At 40.8% G+C, this 27,861-nt stretch overlaps 2 protein-coding genes across 3 annotated transcripts in view; both read right to left on the minus strand.

Moving 5' to 3' along the window:
- Positions 1-3,308: 3,308 nt before the first annotated feature.
- On the minus strand, positions 3,309-5,282 carry LOC306751958 (ras-related protein Rap-2a-like). The gene has a single exon (XM_079235639.1). The coding sequence runs from the start codon at positions 5,074-5,076 to the stop codon at positions 4,528-4,530; it is 549 nt and encodes a 182-aa protein (XP_079091765.1). The 5' UTR covers positions 5,077-5,282; the 3' UTR covers positions 3,309-4,527.
- Positions 5,283-7,205: 1,923 nt separating this feature from the next.
- The window catches only part of mbnl1 (muscleblind-like splicing regulator 1), a 26,891-nt gene continuing 6,235 nt past the window's right edge, over positions 7,206-27,861 (minus strand). Inside the window, exons 2-11 of one of the 2 annotated variants that reach the window (XM_079219446.1) lie at positions 18,762-18,932; positions 18,313-18,531; positions 16,749-16,988; positions 15,626-15,679; positions 14,247-14,400; positions 13,278-13,313; positions 12,421-12,503; positions 11,708-11,752; positions 10,890-10,961; positions 7,206-10,717 (exon numbers count right to left, since the gene is read on the minus strand). In XM_079219446.1, coding sequence (XP_079075572.1) covers positions 10,905-10,961; positions 11,708-11,752; positions 12,421-12,503; positions 13,278-13,313; positions 14,247-14,400; positions 15,626-15,679; positions 16,749-16,988; positions 18,313-18,531; positions 18,762-18,932 — 1,059 coding nt within the window. In that variant the 3' untranslated portion in view covers positions 7,206-10,717; positions 10,890-10,904. The remainder of the gene's footprint in view (positions 10,718-10,889; positions 10,962-11,707; positions 11,753-12,420; positions 12,504-13,277; positions 13,314-14,246; positions 14,401-15,625; positions 15,680-16,748; positions 16,989-18,312; positions 18,532-18,761; positions 18,933-27,861) is intronic. The other variant, XM_079219445.1, reaches the window with a different exon arrangement.

The raw sequence follows: 27,861 nt of genomic DNA on the forward strand, positions 1-27,861 counted from the left end.
GACTGGCTCTAGATCGGCATTAGGTGATTAGCTTAAAAGGGGCAACAATTAGCTTGACTTTGTCCAAAGTCCAAAAACCCAAAACAGGTCGCCAACAATAAATAGTTACAGCACTTAACTTCTTCTAAAGGCACAATGTCCTTTTCACATTACAAGTACAAATTAAACAAAGGAGACACAACCTGTTAGTTATTAAGCTTTTGAGGTGCTGACAGGCAGATTCCGTTATCTTTTCACAGAGCCAGGCTAGCTCTTCCCCCCTGTTTCCAGTCTTTGTGCTAAGCTAAACTAAGTTAACCTTATGCTGTCATTAGCTTTATATGTAGCAGACAGATGCATGGTGGGATTGATCCCTCCATCTAGCTCTCAGCAAGCAAGCAAATGCATGTACTATATGTTTTTAATGAGTGGAAAGGGTGAACACCTGACCTCACTTGACCTTCTATGAGTTTACCAGCAAAAGTCTGTCTGTGTCACTATGAGTATAAACTACGAGAACTATAAGCTAACCAAGAAAATAGCAATATGCCGTCTCAACTTCTACTTCTGTGGAGTAGCAAGCTTTTAGTCCCTGTACGACTTTGACTGTGGACCCTCCTCCGCAGTTGCATAGCTTCTATTGCAAAACCAAAGTAAAGCTTTGCATGCAGGACATATGATGAAAGAAGTCTTTCCTACTTCCACTTTTTCTCACATGGTGAACCCATTCCTGCTGCTGGGGTCAGACTGAGTTAGTTTGAGTTTGAGCACATGTGGTTATGTGGTTTCACAATAATTAAGGCGTGAAAGCTTTTCAATACTCTAAAGAGAGAAGGTGTTTTATGTTGAGGTGACTGCAGACGTTTTGGGACTATGTTACAATTTCTTGAGTCCAAAAAACTCACAGACAACCAGCCGTGGCAACTACTGTAAATTAGTGTCATATGATCCTGCTTGCTTTTTGCTCAACTCAAATCACATGGACCCATTGCGTGCCATGCACACAAGTGGAATCTATTCATTCTTTCCCTATCTTGTCCATCTCCTTCACTTGCTATCAAAGATTTTTAGATCAAAGGACATATAGTTCTCGGAGCATGAAGGACTGGGGTCATGTCCTGTGTCATGGGCACCCGAGGGAGGACAGGCTGTGGCAATGCAAAAATATTTATTTCTAAATGGTTAAAAGGAACTGCATGTCCGTTGCAACATCTCATAGATCTGAGGTGAGGTTACCGCAACACAGGAAGCATTATATCACCCACCCTTCCTTTTTCTCTACTCACTAAAAAAGCTGAATGTATCAGTAAGCTGTGGCCGACAAATTTGTATGCTATGAAATGCTAGTATGTTTTAGGCAAACCTCCAGCTCCAATGGCGCAGTAGCAGTTTGAAAACTGTATTTGTTACATATATGTATACAATTTGTAAAATTTCTATACAGTTATAGAAGTAATGCCAAACTTTTTCCAACAACTGTAAAGTAAGGAGCACTTTCCTTTTGTAGAATTAGCATAGAATATACATATATTCAGTAAATCCACAACAAACCTGTTTTCTTCTAAAAATCTGTCCTGCAAACAGATAACAGTGCTTCATCAGGATCAATTTTGAGCCTTTAAAAGTAATTAAAATAAATCAATCTGTGAAGCTTACAGGGAAAATCTTTGATTGGAAACAACTCATAAAAATCAAAAAAGTAATCTCTAAAAGTTGATTATATGTTGTCTTCATGTAAAGTCTTAGTCTGACTGAAGCTGATAAATTAATATAAAATGTATTGGAATAGAACTATAAATGACAAAAAACTCAACCTTTGTTCAAGAACCTCAACATTTTCCTTAAGTACTTGAGAACATGTTCTTTCCACTGATAGACAGTGACAGTAGTCCTTTGCTCATTGAGTCACGTAGTATTTTACATCTGTGAAGCAAAGTGAACACATTTGACCACTTGCTGGGATCGAAAATGTGTAGCTAGGCAACTAAATCAGGTTGCACATTTTTCTAACAGCTTCTTTTGTGCTGTCTGTTCCCTTTTTATTTTAAAAACCCCCCCACAGATTTACGAAAATCTCACCCTCAAATATTGCAGGATTGTTGCTTTTATAGAGTTATAGAGTGAACGTTAGCACGGGCTATACATTCCCATCTGTCTGCATGCTACAGCCCCGATCATATGGTGTGTGTGTGTGTGTGTGTGTGTGTGTGTGTGTGTGTGTGTGAGTGAGTGTGTGTGTGTGTACTTCTGCTGATCTGTGTGCACGTTTTATTCATTTCAAAGGGGACACATTTTTCCAATCAAATAGAAAGAATTGAAGGCCACCTATCAATGTATTTGTAATCACTAAGATGGCATCTATTGTATAAAACTGCAGGAAATTGCAGTAATAAATAGAACAGGCGATCTTTAAGGAAAGGCCTACGAGACGTGAATGACTTGTTGCTTAGATAACCACAGTTCCAGTTACTGCAGGCGATCATTGTGAAAACAACGTATGCATTGCGAGACTCATTGAAGCGAACCTTTCTTCACACAGGACCTGAATAGTGTGAGCATGTCATGAGATTGAATTCGGGAAGCTGACCTTGAATCTCTGTGGTTAGAGGGACACTTGAGGCAGCGTCTGAGTAACGGTTAGCAAAATACCAGCCTACCAATATGGCGGATTTAACTTGGCTGCCGACACAAAAAACCCTCTCTGTCCTTCGCTCTACAGCCTAGAAAACATGCGGTGGGTCGAGGGGAAACAGCTCCCCCCAGCTAACCACCCTTACTGGAAACCCTACCCACTATCCAAACAACTTGAACGAGAAGTTGTTGTTTTTTGTTCACGTGAGCCACGATCCCTTACTCAATAACACGGTGTTGAAGACTATTCAGTAAACAATCAACACCGGCAACTATTTTTCATTTTTGTCAAGAAGTGTCAAATATGGCATAGAGTGCCGCGCCTTCCGGCACATTTAAATTCCAAGAACAACTTTTTCGACAGGGTGGAAGGGCTGCGACTGAGTATGGCCATATGTTGATTAATCTATGTCCTTTTTCAAATTAATCAAACTATTTTGGATAAAAGGTATTGGACAATGTGAGTTCAAGGTGAATAAAAGCTGCATATCTTCACATTGGTGGAGCTGGAACTAGAACATGTTTTTTATCTTCATATATTAATAAACTATTAATAAATTGTCAATTAATACATCCGTTGACTAATCAATTCCGGGACTACTTACAGGGACAATCACATTCAAAGCAGCCCAAAAAAGAAGACTCTTTATGTCGTCATCAGCAGAGACAAGCACAGTACACAGCGTTACGTAAAATGCTTTTTGTATTACAAGTCTTTCAAACTGACAGGTGGATGGCACAAGAGTTTGTCCAAAGGGAGAACGAACAATTACCCTAAATCAAAAATGTCACTTTTAATTTTAAGAAAAGAAAATAAAAAATCTAGATAATACGGACACACATGGCTTGCCTTTCACTGAGCCATAATGCTAGTAGGTTAAAGTAACTGTTGTTCTTGTTCGACTAGTTAGTACCTTGAGAAACGGCCTGAATCTGACCCTGAAACAGCAGGTCTGATCCAAGCTTAGCTTCCTGACCGTGACATAGAAAGAGGCTCTTTTCACTTTGACACCAAATGTAAGTAGATTGTTCACCAAAAACTGCTAAAAAGTTCTGATTGCCATCAAGACGCACTGCAGAAGAAGTAGGGCTCATCAGTTGGCACAGTCACAGGAGTTTTCTTGGGAAGGCACTTGACATGGGTTCACGGCGTTCCCCATGCAGCCACAGCAGCGCACTAAGGTCCTCGTTGTGCCCACTGAGGAGGGACACCGCCAAGTGCAAGTTCCATGATAAATCCACTTTCACTGGACCGGAAAAGGGGGGAGATTAAAAACTAGAATATAAAGTCCTAACACAACTCCACCACAATCAACAGTTTAAAATACAGTATCTTAGCGGGTGGCGATCTGCGCCTCTTGATCACAGCCAACCTTTTGGGGAAATTAATTGAGGGGATCTTTTTTTGAGTAACCTGTGCAAGGCTTGAGTGGTGATTGATGCGTTTAAGAGCGATTTTAAGCGCGTTCATGGCCTGCTGCTCTCAGGGCAAAAAGAAGTATACAAATCCAAAAGAAGCATACCCCTCAAAGTGACCCTCGAAGGAACCCCACCACTCCACCGGACAGATGGACCCTGGCCTAGAAGATGTAACAGTACAACTTAACAAATAAAACCACTAAATAAAACAAGTGTCTCTTAGGTTTCACAATAAGACATTCCCGTTGAGGCACATTTCCAGAGAAGTGTCATATACAAAGCTATAAAAAAATCCCAAAACATTCAAGTACTTTGTCATGTAAACACTTTTCCAGACTATAATACATAATCGATTGTTGTCTTCGTCGATGTGTGTTTGTGTGCAACAATAAGACAACAGTGTGAGGAGAGAGAATAGATATGCAAAACGCCTGCAGGACAAGTTAGAAGCTCAAATTCAGCATGGATGCACTGTGTCCGTCTGGTTTTTCTTCTTCTTTAGAGCAGGACACATGAACAGCACTGGCTGCCACCACTGGGAACAGTGGAATAGTTCATCTGTCTGACTATTTCTGCAAACAGTTCGTCGACTGAGCCTTTATTTTTGGCTGAAGTTTCAATAAACGGGCAGGTCCACTCCTGGGCCAGCGCCTTGCCTTCTCCGGAAGACACCTCTCGCTCCCCCTCCAGGTCCACCTTGTTTCCCACCAGGATCATGGGCACCCTCTCGTATCTCTTCACCCGGATGATCTGGTCCCTCATCGGCTTGATGTCCTGGAAGCTCTGCTGGTTCACCAGACTGTAGACCAGGATGAAGCCCTGCCCGTTCTTGATGTACAGGTCTCGCATGGAGGCGAACTGCTCGGTCCCCGCCGTGTCCAGGATCTCCAGCACCGACGGGGACGAGTCCACCTCGATCTCCTTCCGGTAGAAATCCTCGATCGTGGGGTCGTACTTCTCGATGAAGGAGCCCGTCACGAACTGGACCGTCAGCGCGGATTTCCCGACTCCACCCGACCCCAAAACAACCACTTTGTACTCCCTCATGGCTGGAGAGAGAGAGAGAGAGAAGGGGGGTAAAATAGGCAGACACCTCCTTTTTTTTTTTTTTCTTCCGCTCCGAAGCCTGTTCTCTCTCCCACCCGGTGACCAGCCCCGATGTTTTCAAACCGAGTCGGCCGGGGAGGCTGCCCTCTCGCTCGGATAGGAGTCGAACCCCGCGCCGTCAGATCCCCCGAGCAGCGCGGTGCAGATCCGAGGAGAACGAGCGCTCCTGGACATGCGCGTGGACGATCAAACGCACATTTTGATCGAACTGGATTGTGCAACGGTGCTGTGAAGCGTGATCGCTTCTCTCCTCTTGCATGGCGTTTCCTGCCCACATCCTCACCGCGTCAAGAGCCGAGGCTCAGTTCCGTTTTCTTAAAGGAGCCGTCACCCGAAACCCCAGAGTCAGACACGACGTCAGATGACCGACAGATACTGCAGGCGCGTGCGCGCCTGTGCGCGTGTGCGGCCCGGGCGGCGTGACCTCTGACCTCTGCGTACACGCTCACGGTCATTGCTCTCAACGAGAGGCTCTCGAGCTGCCCCGTCGTCCCTGTAATTATGATTATACAAAAGATGGCCTCCTAATGAGGTCATTCATTTGCTAATTTACATATGTCAGTTTATCTTCTCCACATGGAGGAAGAACTCTTAATTATAGCGTGCAAATACTACAAATAAAAGTCCTACATTTAGAAACATTCTCAAATAAAAGAACAACAGTTTTAGCATGAAACTATACTGAAAGGTGGCTACCACACATACAAGTGTGCATTATGCAGAATATCCCATTTAAGAATCATATATTTATTGTATTAACATATTTATGTGTAAACACTACTTTAATATTGCAGCTGAAAAGTTATAATTAATGTATATTCTGCTGTGTAGTTAAACCTATAGTAATATATAATAACTTATCTTTTGATTTATATTTTGTATTCATAATCTAAATACTAGAAATAGCAACAGTAATGAAAGTACAATATCGGCATCAACATGTCGTGGAGTATAAAGAAGCAAAAAATGGAAATACTCAAATTAAGCCCTTCAAAGACCTCAAAATTGTACTTAAGCATAATACTGGATTATGTGTACTTAATTACTATCACTTATTGTACTTGACTTGAAGCAGCAATATTGCAATTTACAAGTATGCCATTACAAATTACAAGTAAAAGTATCAAAAGTAGTACTGATAATGCTGTAAGTATTGTACTATTATAAATTAAATTATTGTGTTGTTATTACTGATGTATTTTGCCTATGTTAGAATAATATGTTATATTCTAATAGTTTGTTGATATCTATAATCTTAATGTTTATTTATGTATATTCATGTTAATTTATATAAATCCTATAGCAGGAACCATGAGTTTTTTTTAAATCAATTATTGTTCTTGATCTGTTGTGATAATCCGATCTGATAGATGACACAACATAATAGATGACACATGGCAACATAATAGATGGCAATGATAGCTTAATGTAACTGAGAGGTTGTGATTCATGAGAGAGAGATTCATGTTGCTGAAGATGAAAGCATAGACATATTTAGTTTATGTGTTACTTCTTGTATTAGAAAACCTGCCAATAGACGTGGGAGTGGAAGCAGGTTCCTGTGTTTTTTTTTATTTTGGAGGTGCAACTTCCTTTGTTCACATCTGGATTACAAACTGGCAAACACAACTCACTGTGTGAATAAGATACCCATGCTGTCTGAACAGGCTGCACTCTCCCCAAAAGATGGAAAAGGGGGAGATAAGACCCCTGATGAAAGAGGACCCACTTCTGACCCAGATAAACCGCACATTGTCATGAACATTGCCCCGGGCAAGATCAATTTAATTAATAATAATATCAGTCTCTGTGGGGCTGCTCCAGTCTGGCTGACATTGAACCTTTGAAGGTGAAGTTCAGAAACAATGAGAAATACACTCTTCTAGATTCTCCTTCAGATATAAGATGCCAAAATGTAAGGGGAAATAAACACTTTATAGACAATGTTTATATGTTATTAAATATCAAGTTGGATGCAAAATATCTGAACTTTAAAGCATTCAGTGAAATGTCCCGGCGTGTTAACTTGACGCACACATGCAGCACACATGGAGGCAGTGACCACACACTTGTTGCATGAGCAAATCAAATATTGTTTTATTCAGATTTCAGATTCAGAGTCAATTATGGCAACAATAAAATGTGCATAAACAAATCTGAAGACAGAATAGTACATTGTTGTGTGGCAACTGTTAACAAATACATAATTGATGGTTGCACTTACAAGTAAAAAGCAGTCAAAGCATACATGTGCCCCCAGCAGGGAAGAGAAACCATGGCTCCAGCCAGCAGACTGAACATCTGGCTCGGAGAAAATGGTGCTTTGGTTCTGTAGCAACTAAACACAGCGGCCTCGGGTCAGAAACATGACAACCAGTTGACTGTTACATTCATTTCAAAGACTAATTTGCCAAATATGCATTTGGTGTGGCGAGCCTTCGCCTGCTGAGTGCACAGCTATGATAGCAGGAAGAACTTCCCATGAGTCAGTGTCGACTGTAATTATATGGCTATGAGAAAGTATCTGGGGTGGATGAGTGCTAATATTTGATCATTCTTTAAATAACACGTTTGCATGGAAAATATTGTTATCACACAAGAGTAAGATGACTTGTTTTTTTAAGTATTATTACTCCCCGCTGTGGATGTTATCTACTGTACGTGTAATTTGCAAAGAAACCCCAACATATTTCTATGTATTTTGTAATCTGAATGTGTCATCTTTCCTTTCATAGCTACATGTTTTATTTTGTTTACATGTTTTTACTTTTACATGCAGTCAAATTAAAAATTATAATATAATACATATTTTGAAAGTTTAATGTTTCAACTGTACCATGGGAGCGGCAATACTGTGAGACCAAGTCTAACGAATGATATATGGATATTATTGAATATGTCATCCCACAGGAGGGGTGGCGTAAGCATGACATGAGGATATCTATTCCCCTTCGACATTCCCTGGCAATACTACTGATAAAATAAGACAAAAAGCGCAAAGCTTTATCTGAATGCAGTGGCCAAGAAACTAGTGCCCTTCTTTGCAAGCAATTTTTTTAGCTGGTCTTCTAATTCAAGAATTTAAATTAATCTAACAAAATTCCTTATAATTATAGATCTTTTTTTATTCAAAATAATATCTCAATATGATACACATTTTTTTCTCTGTTCATTTGACTATATACAGAAGTGCAAAAAGTCAACCTTCGTTCCTTAGGTTAGAACTCATCATCTGCAGCATTTCTGACCTCTCCAGTCTGGAAAAGTCTTTGCTTTCTCGCTCCTAATCTCACTATCCAACAAACATCCAAAGACCCGTCAACCTCACTGCTCGTTTTGGCCTGACATTCAGGGCAAACTTAAGAAATATTCAAACAAAAGTACATATCTTTTTTTTTTTAAATGGATACAGTAGAAAATAATTTTTACTCTAAAACATGGACAATCTATATTTCAATACAATATATTTTCAAACATGATCTTGACATGTTACAAGGAAAATTTAAGTTGGTTAAAACATTAGTTTTTCTGTCTGCTCAGAGATGCTAATCAACTGATCTCATTCCTTGTATCAAAAAAATCTTTCATCCACAAAATTAACTGACAATGTAACATCATCTGAAAAAAAGACATCCAGCTTTATGAATGAAGTGACTATTTAAAACTGACTCAACACATTATCCATTATATGGTTTGAAAAAGTTATGAATGTCATACTACCTCAAAATCTACTACGGCTATATCAATGTCGTCAAGTAATATATAGTAAGGCAAAGAAAAAAGAGAAAAATCTACAACTACATACCTCAAATAGATTCAAATCTTTAAGTAGTACATAACACAGATGTTCAATGAAATTTAAGAGAGTAATTGTTACTTTTACATAGAGAGAAGGAACAAAAACAAAAAAAGAGATCATAAGCGGCACGTGACAGAACTATAAAACATCATTGGTGTTCTTTACCTGCATGGTGATTGAAAGTACATTTGATTGGGCTGGGACCCATTAATTGTAATCTAAGGCTTCGTTAGGTACATTACAATCGGTAAAGACACACTACACACCTCTGTGAAAACAGAAAACAGATGTGATCATGAAATTTATGATAAATGAAAGATGACAAACATTTTTCCTTAGTTGAGCCTCTTGAGAGATGCTTCTGTAACCATTTGTGAATATGATTGAGAGAAAAAACTGTGCTTTGGTTTGTGTAGTCAGATCTACAAGTGAATGAGAACGATTTGCGCTTTGGTTGGAAATACAAACGCATAATAAAATGCCGCTTTTCCTCAAAAGCAAAAGTTCACATAGAATGAGATGTGAAATTAAAACAGGGTGACCAGACAAATAATCATTCAAGTGCACATGCGGTTTAAATGACCTAATAGACCTTCAGGTCAGTTGTTTTAAATCCCCATCAATGGCTCAACAGTGCTTCTTGGAGGCACAGTTTTAGAGTAGCTCCTCTTTAAACGAGGGAGAACAAGGTAACACGGTGTCAACTGAAGCTACACCCTACTTCACCACACATTATAGTCAATGGACTTGAGCAACAACTTAATCCCATCAAAAACATCACTAGTCTATGAAAAGAGGTATGACAAACTTTAGAAAAACCCTCCAATTTGATATTAAAAGAAAAAAAACATAAAAATGAATACCAAGTATTTGGCGAGAACCCCACTTCTAAAACTGATTAATTAAAGAAAAGAAAAGTAAAAAAACAACAACACCCACAATGGAGATTCAGAAAACAAAACGATACAAAAAGAGCCATACAAAACTTTTACCTTCAGTAAACAAATAACACTGCTGAGATAACACTCTGGTTTTAGCTGTATGGCCTTGATGGCACATGACGAGGTGAAAAGCTAGCCTGGCTGTGCTTTCAAGGTACACAGGTATGTTGGTTTACCCAGAACATTCATAAGTCCAAGACCCTCATTTCAGCATCTAGTTTCACTAGGAGCCGTAAAAACACAACACTGTACATGCCTAATTCTTTTGGCGAATAAAATTCCTGTTAAAATCATTGTGCCTTTGAGATTTTGATTCCAATTGAAGCTGCATGTTTGCATTAGACTTGTAAACTATTAAAAATATGGCTATCAATTAAAACATAATAATAAAGCAGAACAAATAAAAAAGGAAGGAAAAATCTTGGTCTATTAAACGTACCAGCACTGGTTGTTGCTATTATGCAACCGCGCTCTTGACCTTCCGTGCGTGCGGTAATGATAATAATTAGAACAAATTGAGTGATATGATTTAGTCAGACACAGAGGTGTAATGTGAACTATTCCCACAGAGGGAGAGACACACTGACCCCGGCACCAAGATATCCTCTTCTCTCAGCTGGACTTTGAATTTGACAACAAATTCTTCTTGACACTGATATGTGGGAAGATGGCACAGATCATGTGTTGCAACTTTGATGTTTACACATGTGATGAGACCATCGTCGTGGACCGGCTAAGAGATGGCAAACCCTCCTCGTCCCGCTGCTTGACATTCTGAAGGTTATGTACATAAAGGCTGAACTCTTTTGGCTTGGACGGTGCCAGCACACATTCATTTGATCTGGAAGACATGACGGATTTGACTGGAATAAAACAGGTTTGACAGATAAACAGGTTTTTGACAGTCACACATAATCAAGTAAATCTTGAAGCAGAGCTCAAATGATTCACTCAAAAGTAACAAAACTCTGTAATGAATAGGAGAGATTATGAGCATTGGAATAGGAACTCACTGTTCTTGAGAGGAACTACATTTGAGTCAAGTACTTGTGACTACTCAGATGATCTGCAGATATTATTGGAATCTGGGGGGAGAAAACAGAGAAACATTTCAAATCGAGCATCCCAAACCAAAAAACACTCAAAGTGGACGTTGGCTGACAACACAAACACAGATCAACTCAACCACATCCTCTTACATTAGGACGAGGTCATTACTGGAAATGGATAAAAATAGAAAAAAAACAAAAAAACAATTTGGCCAGAGTTTCCGTTATGACATATCCATTAGAATCCACAGACACGTGTGGACAGCAGGGAGGGAGAGAGGAGGGGAGCAGAGGGGATTCTGTCAGTGAGGTGGCTTCCCCATGCACACATACATAAGTCCTCCATGTTGTTGACTTGCACACCCCGGGTAAATGCAGAAATGTCCTGGATCAAGCCTGATTCACAAGTCCTTTTCTCTGGTATTATGTAATTGTGCAGCATAACTAACTGCTCACAAAATGCCTTCAGCAGAACTGAAAGCAGAATGTTGCAGATCCTCTTACAGGCTGGTTTTAAGACTTTTCTGACTCAGTTTATTCACTATTGATGTCACAGTAGCAGTATTGTAAGTGTTTAGTGTTTGTAGCTAAACACTAACTTTCATAATAAATATATCCAGCTTTTAATGAACACAAGGAACATGGTAAAGCTTTTCTTTACAAGTTGGAAGCAGCAGCGAAAAAAGCAACAAAAAAAACAAGCACCAAAGGGCACAGATAGAAACTTTTGCACAGGCTGTGCAAATGGCTTTAATAATTAAATAAGACTACCTCATACATACCAATTGCATGTATTCGTTGGTAGTCAACTTTGATAAGGAAGAGTCCTCAAAATGGGAAAGGACAAAAATAGAGGTTACAACGAGGATAAACATTAAATACAATACAGTATGTTTTTTTTCCAGAAAGACAGATAGTTCTAAGAAACTTATAAATATTGTGGTTAGTTCAAACTTGTCACAGTATGATATGTACACATGTTGGACTCTCGTGAAGGCCAACAAGAGGGAGTACTGCCTTTTACCCAACCCACCCATGACACGAGCATCCCCAGATCATCCATGTGCATTGAAAGACAGAGATGAGAGAGAGAGAGAGAGACTGACAGACAAACAGAGAGAGAGAGAGAGATGGACAGTGAGAGGGAGAGAGAAAGACAGACAGACAGACAGAGTGACAGACAGAGAGATAGACAGCGAGACAGATAGACAGACAGACAGAGACATAGAGACAGACAGACAGACAGACAGAGAGACAGAGAGACAGACAGACAGACAGACAGACAGAGAGAGACATAGAGACAGACAGACAGACAGACAGACAGAGAGACAGAGAGACAGACAGACAGAGAGACAGACAGACAGACAGACAGACAGACAGACAGAGACACAGAGAGACAGACAGACAGAGAGACAGACAGACAGACAGACAGACAGACAGACAGAGACACAGAGAGACACAGAGAGACACAGAGACAGACAGTAGAGGTGCAAACCTGATTGGTGGAGGGGTTTGCGAAGGGGCTTGTGGCAGATGTGTTGGCTGAAGTGGCTGGACTACCACCGTGCATCATGGGAACTTTTTTTGGAGGGAAAATCATGTAAGCAAAAATACACAGAGGAGCAGTGTAGCCACATACATACCAGGCAAATGTGGGAAGGAGAGCGGGGGAGTCAGAGAGGGATTTGATTTAACTGGTTCCCTTTCTTCCCTCTGCCAACAGTGATAAGGTGTCTTGTGATTTGAGAACTTGATGTGACACAGTGTTGCTGCAGTGACTTACTTCCACATTTGTGTGTACTATTAGTAATACAATGACCAATACTTTACTCTCCAGATGAGAGCAAACTTAAAAAGGATCTACATAAAACAAGATAAATAAAGTCACACAAGTCTTTAAGGCAGAGGAGATAACAGAGAAGGTTACAATTAAACTCCCTCCAGTTTTCTAAAGCTTTTTTTTTAAAAGTTTCAATAGGTGTCAGGTTAGACAAGCCGAAAGCCAAGTTTAGAGCGAGCATGAGGAGGACAGTGCTCAAGCAAGAAATAATAGGTGCACAGAGAATTATAACAAAATAAACTTCAGTTAAATAGATTATGAACAACTGTCATACAGGTAATACATAACATTTAAGTGTCACAAAATGTGTCTTTCCTTATGTGGAGGATTCTTGCTTATGCTTCAAATCACGCAACAAAAACAGTGACACTCAGGTCAACAAAATCTCATTTCAAAATCTCAGAGTCGACCAAAACACAATACAGTAAATTTCACGGGATGGCTCAATTTGATGACGTGCGAGTCAAAGACACGAGGTTACAGACAACTGAAGGAGGAAAGCTGGAACCTACCAATGCTGGCTGAAGGTGTCATGCACAATATTGAGCCTGCCCATCATGCAGTGCAACAGGAAGTGGATTGGATAGGGAAGAGAAATCAAAACAGCCCATCACATGGTTCGTTAGAGTGAGGGGAGAGATAAGGTGAGGGAAAAAAGGTTAATATCTCTTGGACACAGTCATCAGTGATTGGAAAAGGCGAAGTGCTGAGCTCATATCTGCTAATCAAATGCAAGTGTAAATCTGAACTTTTGTCTGAAGTGCACTGTATATGAATGTGTAATACGACAAGAGTGATAGTGCGGTTATGATTGTAACTATCAAGTATTAAACATCACATACACACTCGAGACAGAAGTGAGGAAAACAGCAGATGTGTACAGAAGCCAGACTCGGCAGCCTGCTGTTTGTTGCAAATAACCAACCCATCAGCCCCGTTCATCTGAGCCCAAGCCAAAGCCCCAGCAATGGTTTCTCATCAACGTATAGTAATCACACCATGGACACTGTAATCTAATAAACTGGTCAAAAACTTCTGTTTTCTTTCTTACAAACATGCATGCCTTCCTCGTTCAGCCTGCGTGTACGACTGTTGGAGGAGCATTTAGCTATGTGGTGTTTTGTTTAAGCAATTAGTAGACAGAGAGACATTCTAACCAACTCTTAACAGCTAGTGGCCATGCAATGCCATACAAAGCACATTGCACAACTTTGTTGAAGCATTCTTAGATTCTCAACTCAAATGTTTGACCCTCACAGGCCTGCAATGAAATCTAAAGCTTTCGAGTTATGTGTGAGACTATCTTTGTAAGTTCCCTCTATCTGAGGACAAAATAGTTGATAAACAGTCCACAACTAAACTGCTCTGTCTCGCAATCTCCCACTTTGCCCATTCCCAGACAAGCAGGGGGCCAGGTTAGACTGATTCAGGCATCCTCTGGGTGGTCAGAGCACTAGTGGTGGTTGCTTTGGAAGCCATACCTGATGGGAGGAAAGCAGCTTGCTGCTGAAACTGCATGCTGGCCAGGGCCTGTTGGTACTGGAGCATGCTGGTGTTAAACATGGCAGAGGCCCCGTTGGCCTTCTCCAGGGCTACCCGCTTGGGCATGGGAGCCATGACATTAGGGGCGATGCCCTGCCCAGCCAGACGAAGGGAGGCCAGTGAGAAAAAATAAATAAAGATAGAGATAGAAAGAGAGAGAGAGAGGTGCGTGGAAAAGAGAGAGAGAGAGAGAGAGAGAGAGAGAGAGAGAGAGAGAGAGAGAGTAGGTGTGTTGGAAAGAGTCAAAAACGGGAAAGAAAACAAAAAAGGTACATACGTTAGAGCACATCATATTAACAGCACCACAACATCCTTGTGTGTACAACAACAACAATATCATCATATCATCAGTAGCAAGCAAGCAGCAGTCTGACACAAGTACTAGACAAGCAGGAGCATGGTGCTTACTGGAGCTACTGGCTAACAAGCATTCATATATATATATATATATATATATTCACTATATTTCATCTGGAAGCTTACTTGGATTATTTACTTCGTACTCCTAGGGCTGACTAAATGCAATGTGAGCAAGCATTAACTATTAAAACAATAAGGCTGCTAACAGGAGGTGGAACAGGTAGGAAGCACAGAGAGAGGGAGGCTGCACTGCTAGCTCCATGATAAACTGTGGAAGCCATGTTTAAGTGATGGTTCACTCGCAGACAAATATCAAAAATGGTCTCAGGCCAAGGGACATGAGTCAGATGGTAAAAAATATTTTTTCTGGTGTGATTCACACCATGACACGCTCTGAAAGTAGATTTTATCTTGGGATGAGGCCATCCTTGAGGTGATGGAGTGGACTATCATTTGAACTGTAATCATCTGTTATGGTGGGATCACTTCTGTATGGTTTTAAAGACTGTTCCTCTTAGCCCCACCCGTATCCTTCTTACATGCACTAGTAACACAGACATGCACACATTTGTTTGAGCCGCTGCACAACACTGACCACTGACTTGGACGTAAGACTGAAGCCATGCCATCGTTATAGAAGCTCTACTTCCCTAGCCCTCGCTAACTTTTGTTAATAGGCTACCGGTGATGAATTGATTGTGGCTCCTGATCGCAAATTCCACTTTATAATTAGTGTTTGAGGTGATTTTCGACATGAGGACAGATGTTTGGTGTTGGATGCAACCTGAACCCAGAAAGCCACAATCATTTTATCACAGGCAATAATGACAGATCAACAAGAGGAAAAAACAGACATTGCACTGAGACGACGACAACAAAAATAGCTAGGTATCTTTGGTTAAAACACTGCTCTACAACAAAGCCACATGCCAAGCTAAAAGGTGAAAGGTCATAGTACCAGGTCAAAGGTTGCGTCGAGGGGTCGCTTCAGTGATTTGACAGCCGACTGAGTCTTAATTAGCAGGCAGCGAGCACATGATGGCAATGGGCCAATGGGGTTCAAGCGCATTAACATAAACCAGCAAGCAGAGGTGCATCATGGGGGCAGCAGTGCAGTTTGGGTATAGGTGAGAAAAAACAAAAACAAATAAAAAAACAAATCATTGGAATGCAATATACAAGGGGATAACAGGACTAAGGCATGCACAGTGTGGACACTAGCTCTACTGCTCAACAGTTAAATGGTCATCAATAATCAATGATAACTACCAATCTACATTAGTTATTGTCACACAAAGATGGATGAATATAGCGGTGAGAATATTATTAAAACATTTCTTTAAGTGGTTCTCAGTTATCGAATAGGACAGACAAATGACATAGACGCACGATTCACAGGTTTCTGTTTCTTTGTGCACATCATAGTCAGTGGGACAGGACAGCGATTTGCCCAAAGCTCTCGCTAGGTCAATGAGAGCGGGTGGAAAACACTGTGTTCAACAGGCAACTGTGGCCATACTATTGTTCACAGGTCCTGCTACTGTGACGCAGCACAATGCATCGTCACTTTTATTAATATCAAGAGGAAGAGAAGTAAAAGATAGGAAGTACAGAAACAATGGGGTCATAAATAAGACCAGACCATGAGGGAAAGAGAGAGAGAGAGAGAGAGAGAGAGGGGGGGTGAGAGGGAACTGACTCTCAGCTTGTGGTATCGGATGAGGTGAACAAGGAACAAGACAAGTAATTTTTTTCGGATTAGGATGGAAATAAGCTAAATGCAATTTATTGAGAATAATGCAACATTGTCCGATTCCTTCTTCATTTCATCCTATTCTGATCAGATTCTACCCAAACCAAGTTGCAGACCTTAATTATTTCACCTGGCAAAAGCAGAACTGGAAACGCTACGATGTACCAACCAGGAAGGTGAGACACTTTCAAAAAGGACACATAACATACTTCCCACTGGGTGAACTTAGATAGCGCTGATATAAATGCAAGAACTTCCTCTAAATTGCTCCTCTAAGCCTGTTGTGTGGGTGTAAATGAGTGTGACCACGCTTGTACAGACTGCTCACCATGGCCGCGGCCGCTGTGGCCTGGTTCACCTGGTGCTGGGCAGCCTTAATTTTGGCCTGCAGATGGGCTGGCGGGTGAAAGTACTTGCACTTTTCCCGAGAGCATCGGCCCTTGATGTAGTCCATGCACACGGTGACGGTGTTGTCGTTGGTGTCGATCATGGTGCTGTCTGACGGGTGGGAGAAGCGGCAGTCGGTCTCCCCCCGAGAGCAGTTGCCCCTCTGATATTCCCGACACACCTGGAAACAAAGTGACACCTCATTTAGAGTTACCTCTAAATTCAGCACAGCGTGTAGATACAAAAACAAGAACAGTCCTATGTAGAACAGCATTTATGTCTTCATGACTCATCAAGCCTCCCCTTTGTCATTATGGAGAGTGTGTAGTAACACACATCGTTTTATCTGTGATGGGTCGTGACTAACTATTCCACTAAGGAAGGTGCTGAATCTTTAGCACTTTAACCCTATAAACATAGCATTTCTTTGGAAATAGCCGTAATGTGTTTATTGGAGTCTTAGATATTTTTAGAAGTCTATATGTGAGACACCAGAGGGCAGCACCTTCTTTTAAATTGGATGTACCAAGAACGCATGGGTATTACTCATCTGCCACCGACCCTGCTTTTCTGCTCTCGGCGTGTCAGCAGTGTATGTTTGAACTCCATAAAGACAATAAACAGTTTGAGCATTTATAATTTACTTTCATGATTTTACTGATGTGTTTTAAAACAGGAAACATATTCTACAATATGTATGCTCTACAAAACACAGCATTGCTCGGTTTTGTGGTCTTGTGATTAATTTTTCTTTTGTAATATTTCCAGTGCAGCATCAATAAAGTTTTAATTTGGTGGAGATCTCTCGGAATCAGAGAGCAAAGGCTTCTGTCTTGACTCAACGATCACACCACCAGCTACGGTAGAGGAGGAAGACACAGGAGACTCGATAGACCAGAATGCAATGCTGCCAAAACAAACGTTAAGTTTTACTTGACTAACAATAACGTGTTTCTTTGCTGTTGCCAATCCTTACTGCTTGTTCCACTCAAATAAATATTTGTCTCACATCTGGTGCTTGTCTTACGGTATTTTGCGAAACGCACCGTGCGAAAGTACAAACTGTACAGGAACTAGATAAGAGAGTTTACGTGAGAGTGAGTTCATGAAAAAAGGAAACAAGTCTTAAATACTATTAGAATGTACTCGGCATCATAATCTGATGAAATGCTACAGTTTATGAACTTCTGAGGGTTTTACTTTAATTTTCTTATCATTAGCTTCTCTTTTGAATAATGGTACCTGAAATAACCTATAATTCAGTTTCTCATACAGTATCTCAAACACAGTAAATGGTGCTGTTATTCTTTTGCTTGTTAAACCACTTGTTAATAACACTTGACTTGTTTACAGGTTTATTATAATCCTGGGCAACTCCCCTCCCACTGAGAAACACATCCTGAGGTAGATTTTATTAGCTTTCCTGGAATTTTTAGTGAGGAGTGGGTTAACTCAATGCTTCATAAAATGCTGAGAAGACCAGGTTATATGCATCAGTCTGTTACCTCAAGTCTATCTGTTCTCAGCAGTTTCTGGGCGGCAGCAGCGGCAGCGTTGGGGACTTGGCCGATGGGGCTGGAGGCCATGAGGACAGGGGTGCTGGGCATGATCTCTTGGGGCATCAGGCCTGGTGACATGGGACTCAGGTAGGGATTAAAGGCTGCGGCTGCAGCTGCTGCTGCACTGGCGTTGGTGGGCATGCCTGGACCCATTGAGAACATGGGCTGGAAGAGACCAAAATAAAAGCAGGAGAATGAAATGATTATATGCACACAGAAACCACGAACTGCGTGCTTTTTGTATGGGAAAAGAGAGGGACTGACGGAAAGACAAATCAAAAGACTGAAAGAGCCACGCAGACAGTGAAGGAGCTGTATGCGTGTCAGCTTTTACATGTATGTGGTCTCACCATGGGCAGTAGCTGTGGTAAGTTCATACGTGTGTGTCCTCTCACCATAGGTGGTAGCTGCGTGCCAGGCATCATGGCGTTGGCGAGATGCATCTGTTGGGCGAGCATGACCATATTCTTCTGCTGGATCAAGTTATTTCTGCCATTAATCTCCAGCTGGGTCTTTAGGTGGGCAGGAGGGTGCAGGTACTTGCAGTTCTCCCTGGAACAACGGCCCTGAAGGCGGCGCGCAGAGGTAACAAAATGAAACCGTTAGAATGACACAAATATTAGTTTGGTTGCATTTGGAAATATGACAACCGTGCAATTTATGGTCAGTGCAGTATATGCTGAAACTACACGGGTAAAGTTGTTGTGGTATCTTAATAGGCAAATGTTAGCATGATAACATGCCAAACTAGAATGTCATTGTCACAGTGAACAGGTTGCTATGCTGAGGTTAGCATTTAGCTCAAAGTAACATTGTACCTTATGTGTATCGTATGTGATCTTTAGGTACTCTGACAGTCATCCTTTAATCCAGACTGATTAAAATACTACATTGAGAATCAACAAATCACATTGTGAATATGACAGAAAACAAGCAGTTTTTTTTGTGTGAAAAAAAAAAAAAAAATAATTGTAAATGTCAGACACTCAAATTCCCATCAGGTCTGGGCTGAGTCTGGCACTAATTGTTAATGGATTGTTATTTCTGTCAGTCCCAGCAGGGACATGTGTACATGTGTGTGGGTCTTCCAAGTCACGACGGACACCTTAGTGCTGCTCTCCAGACATCCAACTTAGCTACATTTCTAACCAATGCTATATATACTGTCCCCTCATATGATCGGTATATTTTGTATCAGCAGTCACTCAGAGGTGAAACCTCATGGGAACCCTTTTTGCTGCCCGCTGGCAGTATCTAATTCAATCTGGAGAGGAGAAGTCTCAGAAGAAGTCTGACACACATGCTCACATTCTCATGCGAGAAAGAATGCATACACATTAATGCATGCCCATCAGAGTCATGTTCGGATAACAGGTGGCAGAGCAGCGTCTCGCAAAACATATGACAAGCGCACACACAAAACACGTCCACAGTTTAAGAAAGATGTGTCTTTACTTTCAGCCCTGCGGCACAGCTGAGCGGACTGAGCTCTCCGCTCGCTGACAGAGCTGTCCCCACTGGGATTCATGTCCATACCCCGTCATGACTCCATTCCCCTTTGCCATCTCCTTCACTTTCACTGACACTGGAGCACCGGACAGGTGCGAGGGAAAGGGGTGGGGGGGACGAGGAGCGGAGAGAGGGACACTTAAATGGCAAGAGGGCCTCTTTGAGATTTCTAGTTTGGTCCACTTTACTGAAGTTGCTATCTCCAGTTCTCATTTTATCCCCTTTTTAATGTGGGCGACTAACCCCACGTCTCTTCTATTCTGTGTCCCGATTATCTTTCCTACTTCATCAATAACAGAAGGGAGCACATGGATGAAGAATTCTGTTTTTTAAGGTATGGGGAATAGAGTAAACGCGATGTCAACTACTGTATATATCCATTTAAAGGGGACATTTAGGAGCAATGCTAATTGTTTAATGCTAAATACAACCGAAGCATAACTTTCCATGCAGAGATGTTAAAATCAAAGACTGGCCAGGTTGTGCAGCGACCATGTGCACATAAGCTGAGCTGGCATTCAGAAGACTTCTGACACTGACAACACTCAGAGGTGTGTGTGGAAAGTGGCGTACGTGTGTGAGAGATGAGAGGAGCTGAAAGCAGGTTCTAATACCACTCATCCAGAGAGTGACCATGGCATGCAGTTGGGGAGGGAGTCTGTGTGGAGAGATGGTGTGTGTTTGTGTTGCGTGAGTGCGTGTGCAGAGGGGGTTGCAAAGGCATGGAGGATCATGTTGCATTCACCCCATATGAACCTGCCTGTCGAACGCTGGATTCACAACTGCAGCAGTTCATATGCGGTTAAAGTGGGAGGGTCATGTTTGAGAGAGAAACATGTGGCTTTGACTTCAGCTACATTTGCCATTCTGCCGAATCACGCAAAGAAAAACGCCGTAAACCATAAAGGCAGCCATTTTAAAGGTCCCAGAGGAGGAAATGCCAGGCTGCATAAGTGGAGGAGAGAGAGAGCCATAGTGAATTAAAGCTGCGTCAGGGAAATTGTAGAACTTGCAGAGAGAGAGAGAGAGAGAGAGAGAGAGAGAGAGAGAGAGAGAGATGCCGACAGAGAGAAGGAGAGGAAAGACTTTGCCCCTCTCACATCATGTTTGTGGCTGTTATTGTGACATCAGCGGCCTTGAGGAGCAGCTAGAGACGGTGTCCACGGCAACAGAGCAGCCAGACACTCCTGCTCCAACAACAGCGCTTGAAGAACTGCAGCCCCTGAATTGGGACACAGCTACAGATTCACGATCGCTGGCAGATACAGGAATGCAGCAGATACGACAGATACAACCAACCCGGTAACCACAACTATTCATAAAGTAGAAGGCATCCAATCACAGCCGCTCTCTGTCTCGTGTCCCAGCCTTGTTTGTGTATGTGCTGCTTAACAACCATCATGAAAAAGCTGATTCTCACATTTCTCCATCAAGGGATTCAACATTGGAACAGACCACTACACTCTCTCATTATGCCAACACTATTTGAAGGTGTTTATGCACAAATAAAAATGGATGCGTTATGGAGAGCCACGAAAGGCTTCAAATCTTATTTTTCCTGGCATAGGGAGAAAATAACCGGATGAGAATGTGATTAGTAAATATACTTTTGTCATTGCTCCATGCGTATGCCAGAAATTATGGAAACAATGAAGCGAGCAGCTACAGAGTGATTCATCCACAGAGTAACATATTGTCTCCATCGTACAAAGTGTGTTTCAGGAATGTTTCTTTCCACTTTGGAAGATCAGTTTCAGAGCTGCATATTATGACCATAAGCTCATATTATCTGATCAAAGGCCACAATTCCAAAACGACAAAACAAAGTTACTATGACATTAAATTAGCCTATGAATACAAATGACTACTAATATGCACATTTGCAAAATGACTAAATAAGGATTTGATAATTGGTTTTAACAGCAGATTGCATACAGAATAAATAAGTTCACATCCAATTATTTCAGATCTCCCCATTTGCTTGACATCATTACTTTCGATAACAATAATAACTTGATAACATCTGAACGTCTCCTGCCTTCTCCATGTTCAGTCCAGACTAAGTTTTGTATTCATCCTGGGGGTGACCCGTGTTCTCCTGGTGAGATCGAACTTGCCAAACTCCAGGCCAAACAGGGACCAATAATCCCACTGGCTACCGTGCAGTCTGATTGATGATGAGTTGTAATAACATGTCCCACCCAGATCGCTCTCTCTTCTAACTCTGCCTCTCACCCGCACACCACACACACCCTCCTTTTGTGACTGTGTGGGATTTAAACAAACAATGATACAATGTGTAAAGAATGCTGGGTGGGGCCGCATCCCATCCTTTTGAGGTGAAGAGATGAAGCATGCGGCAAGATCTATTAATGCGCATGTGTGTGAGAGAGGAGGAGCAGAAAAGGAACGGCTACCTTTTGACTCAGTGCTGTTGGTTTATAAAAGCGCTGAATGTTTATGGCCATACATTTCTGCTCTGCTTCTACGTGATGAGCCATGCAGACCTCTCAGGTCACCTCTTACAATACGCTTGCTGTTCTTGGAGTTAAAAATCTAACGTGTTGATGAAATCTTCATTCATTTGAATAATGTATAGAGGCCGTAAATTTTAAAACTGTCAACAAAAAGACGAAAATGATATCTCTTTCGCATGTCATAACATTAACACATCTCTCTCAAAATGTTAAATCAACTTTCCTGCTTATGTTTCCAGTGTTGTGGGAGGGTGTGATGGTGTGGGACTCTGGTGTGAAGCTACACTGTTCTCTGCCCTGCGTTCCAGAAACTACTGTTCAAACATATGCAGAGATGAAAGCCCTTTCTCCTCACACACACACTGTGAATGAAGCTTTGTTTTGCTGGTGAGCAACAGAGACTCAAAGGACCTAGGCCCGGCGGTTGGTCTATTTTCTACTTTTTCTACTACAAATATGGCACAAAATATAAAGCATATCAGTTCTCTGATTTTGAGCAGATCTTCTTACATGGCATGGCAAACGGGAACTTCCTGATAGTCAGTGAAGTAGCCTGCAAATACCTGAAGAACAATCGCAGATCAAGAATATTCACATGTGGTGGTGTGGTCTCGTCGTTGGTATATTTGTGTTAAGTGTTAAATAAGTAATACAGCAATGAGCAATTCACAAGCAATACTATCTTTTAACAGTAAAGTATAATTGATTTTCTTTTTAGCCCCTTAATTCTGCATTTAATTAGCAGTGCAGTTTTCTAAGCGAACGAAGAAGACATTAGAGAGCTGCGCAGTCTCACTTGATGCCGGGATGTTTCTCGCTGTGCAGTTGCATTTCTATAGCAGACCATGAAAGCACACTCATACACTTGTGATAACATCTATATCTTCCTCCGTGGGACTCAGTGTGGACCGTGATCCATGTTGCACAGTTTAGTGGTCAGGGAGTTGCTGTGAGTGGTGGAGCTTATTGAGATATGGAGGAGGGAGGGAGTGTTAATCTATGATAATAGTTACAGTATGCCCCCGGTGACACATTACCACCCTCCCCAAACAATGACTGAGAGAAAAGGATTATGGTCTACAACACAGACCACACAGAGAGCGACAAGGTTAGCCAGAGTTGATTATTAATCATTATCGATTATTGTAAAAAAAATCTAAAGAAAACGCTGTGCAAACTGGAAATGACAGCCGCCTCAGTTGATGTTTAAACATAAACACACATGAGTTAGACACAGGGGCAGCCACACAGACTTCTTCACTGTTTATATAGGCACACACAGGCCGACACACAGCAAGGAGTTATTCACACTTGAGAGGGTGTTGGTTCTCAGAAATGCCTCAGGTCAGATGTCACGTACACAGGAGCCTTCACTCCAAACTTAGACCTCTCTGTTTTTCTCCCCCTCCCTTCTCTCGTGCCATCTATCTTTTCTGTCTTTTCCCACAAAAACACACATTCATGTGACTTCATTCAGTTTTTCTCAACAGTCTCTGCTCAATGCAACGTTGCTTCCTCTCCTGTAAGGGCTAACAAGGTTAGTTCTGTACTTTTCATTATCAATAATAACAGAGCAATCTCCCAGGTATCGATTTGATTTGAGCAGCAGTACTTTATGAAAGCCAACCAGTGAATGCAGTGCGAGTATGTGAGGAGGCCTGGGAACGTTCATTTAATCATCTCTGAGCTCCCTCTTCCCAGTGGGAGAGAGAAAGAGGAGTCATTGCGCAGAAATCATCATCAGCGAGGCGTCAATAACAACGCTTCTGTTTTTTTTAAATGACTTGAATGAATGAATGGCTGTGCTCTTTTCTCAGTTTCTGAAGAACTCACAGATTGTCGATCAGAGTCTGCCATCTATCTTAATGAGCCATTTCATCAATTTAAAAAGATGAGTGTTCTGGTGACATGTGATACTAAAAGGTTATACTTTGCTTCTATTGCCTTAGCAGAGCATCTACACTAGAAACAAAAGCACTTTTGTGATTCAACATATAGCCATAACCATGTAGATGGATACGTATTAACAGTGTATTTATTAAAATCATTACAGAGATGCTTTCAGGTGAGGACGAGACAACCATTTCAGTCCTGTATAGCAGTAAGAATCACCTGAACTTTGGCACAGACAAAGAATACAGGAAACACAAGGGGAAGTGGCACACAAAAAGATAAAAGAAGTGTTCCTCCCCCATCTTTCTCATCTCTTTCACGCAGTCTCCATCCTTGTTTCTACCGCTTCAGAGTGGTAGCTTTGCGATGCATCTAAGAAGGTTTAGAGGCACTAACTTTGTCTTTTATATGCCGTACTTTCTAACCCAAACGACTATCACCAGTATCTGCACTGGATTGTAGAAACACACAGAAATAGTCTCTTCCTCCATGGCCAAGAAGTAACCACCAGGCAGATGATTCGTTTGGTTTGCACTAACAGATTTAATCTGGCATGTTTTCTGCTAATCTAATCTCACAGACTGCAATCCTATCCAAAGACCTAATCCCACTGTCAACTGGCCTAATCCTGTTTCAGCGTGCGATTATCTCCTACGAATTTGGCACGAGCACAAGCAGGGTGCTTTCACCCTCTCTCTCTTGTTGCATTTTAAGGGCTTTTGCCTCACATTAATGAGTCAAATTGTTTCTCTATTGAAAGATAAGAAAGAAACCGTGTGTGGGATAATTAAATAGATTTCCGAGGCTACTTTACTTGGTTTCACACATTCTAATAATAACAGGACAAAATAAGTGATGCTTCTCATCTCCAAGTGTATCGTTTCTTAAAAACATAAATGGTGCTTTTCATAAATAAACAGTCTGAATCCCATAGAATTGAATTGAGAATAGCAACAGCAATCATTGACATCTAACTAACAAATCATCACAAGGTCCAGTCCAGACCTTTTAACTGGCAGTGTGAATGTGCAAGTGATGCTAATGCAAAGTGCTCATACTGATGATACATAAAGCAATACATTATGAACCTGGTGCCAGTATGAGGTAGGGCAATGATTCTCAAATGGGGGTAATAGTACTTGAGATAAAATAAAATATTTAAAATTAGCATCAATTCAAAAATCCTTTATTAAAAATAGTTATTTAATAAATAGTGAATAATATGAGTGTGAGTTCTTGAACTGAATTGTATATATTCTACATTAAATCAGACACTGATGGCACGGCGCTTTGTATTACATTGTTTTTTCAACCAAAAATGCTTTGCGCTGGTTAGGAGGTACTGTAATTCCACAGAAAAAAGGTTGAGTGTCAGGCGGTGTTATCAGAGCCTCCAGCAGTCTAATCAGGGCAAACACTAATTGGACCACAGGTGGTGCCACTGGTTCAGGTAAAAAAAAAAACAAGGGCACATGATGGATCATGACTCGTGAGGATGTCGATGATGTGTTGACTGCTGACTTTAACTCAATATCATATAAGAAGAGTTTGAAGAGAAACTTTGTAAAATGGATACGTTTTGCAAATGTGAAGGGTTGGAATCAGAGAAAAGGAGAAGGTGATGGGTTTTACAGGACCATACATTGTAATTTTGAGAGGGAATGCATTGGATGGACATCTATCAGCTATGCATTTCCTTGTTTCCTTACATTCTTGTGTCTTTCACCACCAGCGGGCCTCTTACCGTGTAGCTTCTCTTTTACATTTTGGTATAAGGGGAAGGTTGACAATTAGACCTAACAGTTGGAGAGAGGGAGGAGCAGCGCGAAAAGGTGTTGAGAGAGTTGAGACAAAGTGAGTAGCTGTGCCCTCAAGCTCCTCTCCTCTTCTCTAACCTGTCTAATGGGAGGATAATGGCAGAGCTGACTGAATGGCTATGTGACTGTTCGCATGTAAGAGGTAATGAAAAAGCTGACAAGAAAGAGAGAGAAACTGAATGTTAGAGACAGAGATGGATAGAGGTGATCAGGAAAAGCCAGATCAGTTACACGGCTGAAGGTACATTGAGATTAAAACTAGTTTACGCCGTTTTATCCAGTTTTTCCGCTGAAGTAGCTTTAAAGTTCCTTAGATTCCCTTAAAATCAAATCAAATCCATTTTGTGTGTTCACAATGTGCGTATGTGTGCCTTTATATTTTCAGCAATATAAATTAAATGTATTGACATTGAGTAATTATCTCTTTGTATAGTAGTTTTTATAGTTTTATAATTCTGTGTGGAAGGAGGAGTAACTGTCTGTATATGACAATAAAATATCTTGAATCTTTGGTTGAACAGTTAAACAATGTGAGTTTGTTTTGGTTAAATGGATTCACCATTTGCTCTTCTGTTATATATATATATATACACATACATATACATATATATACACATACATATACATATATATATATATATATATACACATACATACATACATACATACATACATACATACATACATACATACATACATACATACATACATACATACATACATACATACATACATACATACATACATACATACATATATATATACATACATACATACATATATATATATATATATATATATATATATATATATATATATATATATATATATATACATATATACATACATACATACATACATACATACATATACATATATATATATATATATATATATACACACACACCTATATATATATATAAAAAACTGACAAGTACCTGATCAGTGAATGTTTATCAAACTTGAGTACTACAGTCCACATAGTCTGACACTGTATATTCTGTGGTGGCTTGTTACCACTCTTTATTGAAGCTTTATGATGTTTACACAAAGTAAAACATTTAAAACCCAAAGACTCGTGGAAGCGCCATGCCACGCCACCAAATGGAAATACCAGTATTCTAGAAGTAAAAGGCAAGATTTACATATTATAAAATGGCATGCATGCATTATATACACACGTTTCATGAATCAATTCCTGAATTCAGTCTGATGTATTTGGTATTAAAATACAGCTCTGTGGGTTTGAACAATGTTTGGCTGCGTTGGGGTTTAAAGTGCTGAAGACAGAAATATTTTCATGTCTGCAGGACAGAGCCAGCCATAATGTCTCGCTTGAAATTCACGTCACAAGCATTGAAAAGTTGATAACGAGACCTATGCAAAACTGGTTTGTATCAAGCTTTCATAAAAATAAAGCATGACGAGGGTTCATACCTTTCTACGGTATGTGCGGATATAAATATAGCTTTGCCTTCATAGTGTAAGCGTTTGAAGAAAAATAAATGCTTGGGAATCAACATTATTTATCCAATGAACCCCCTGGACATGATTCCACTTATACAAGCCAAGTGACATCACCAATACCTGTTAGAAATGTATATGACAAGTATTGGTGTATGAGTTTTAGATGATGTAATACTGCAGTCTCAGCTTTGATCTGCCAATATTTGTTAAAACGGTGACGCAAACAAGTCAGGTTGTCTGTCAGAGAGAGAGAGAGAGAGAGAGAGAGAGAGAGAGAGAGAGAGAGAGAGAGAGAGAGAGAGAGAGGCGCTAGAGAATCAATCATTGTATCA

This window comes from Taurulus bubalis (assembly GCF_910589615.1).
Source record: "Taurulus bubalis genome assembly, chromosome: 1".
Taxonomy (NCBI): Eukaryota; Metazoa; Chordata; class Actinopteri; order Perciformes; family Cottidae; genus Taurulus; species Taurulus bubalis.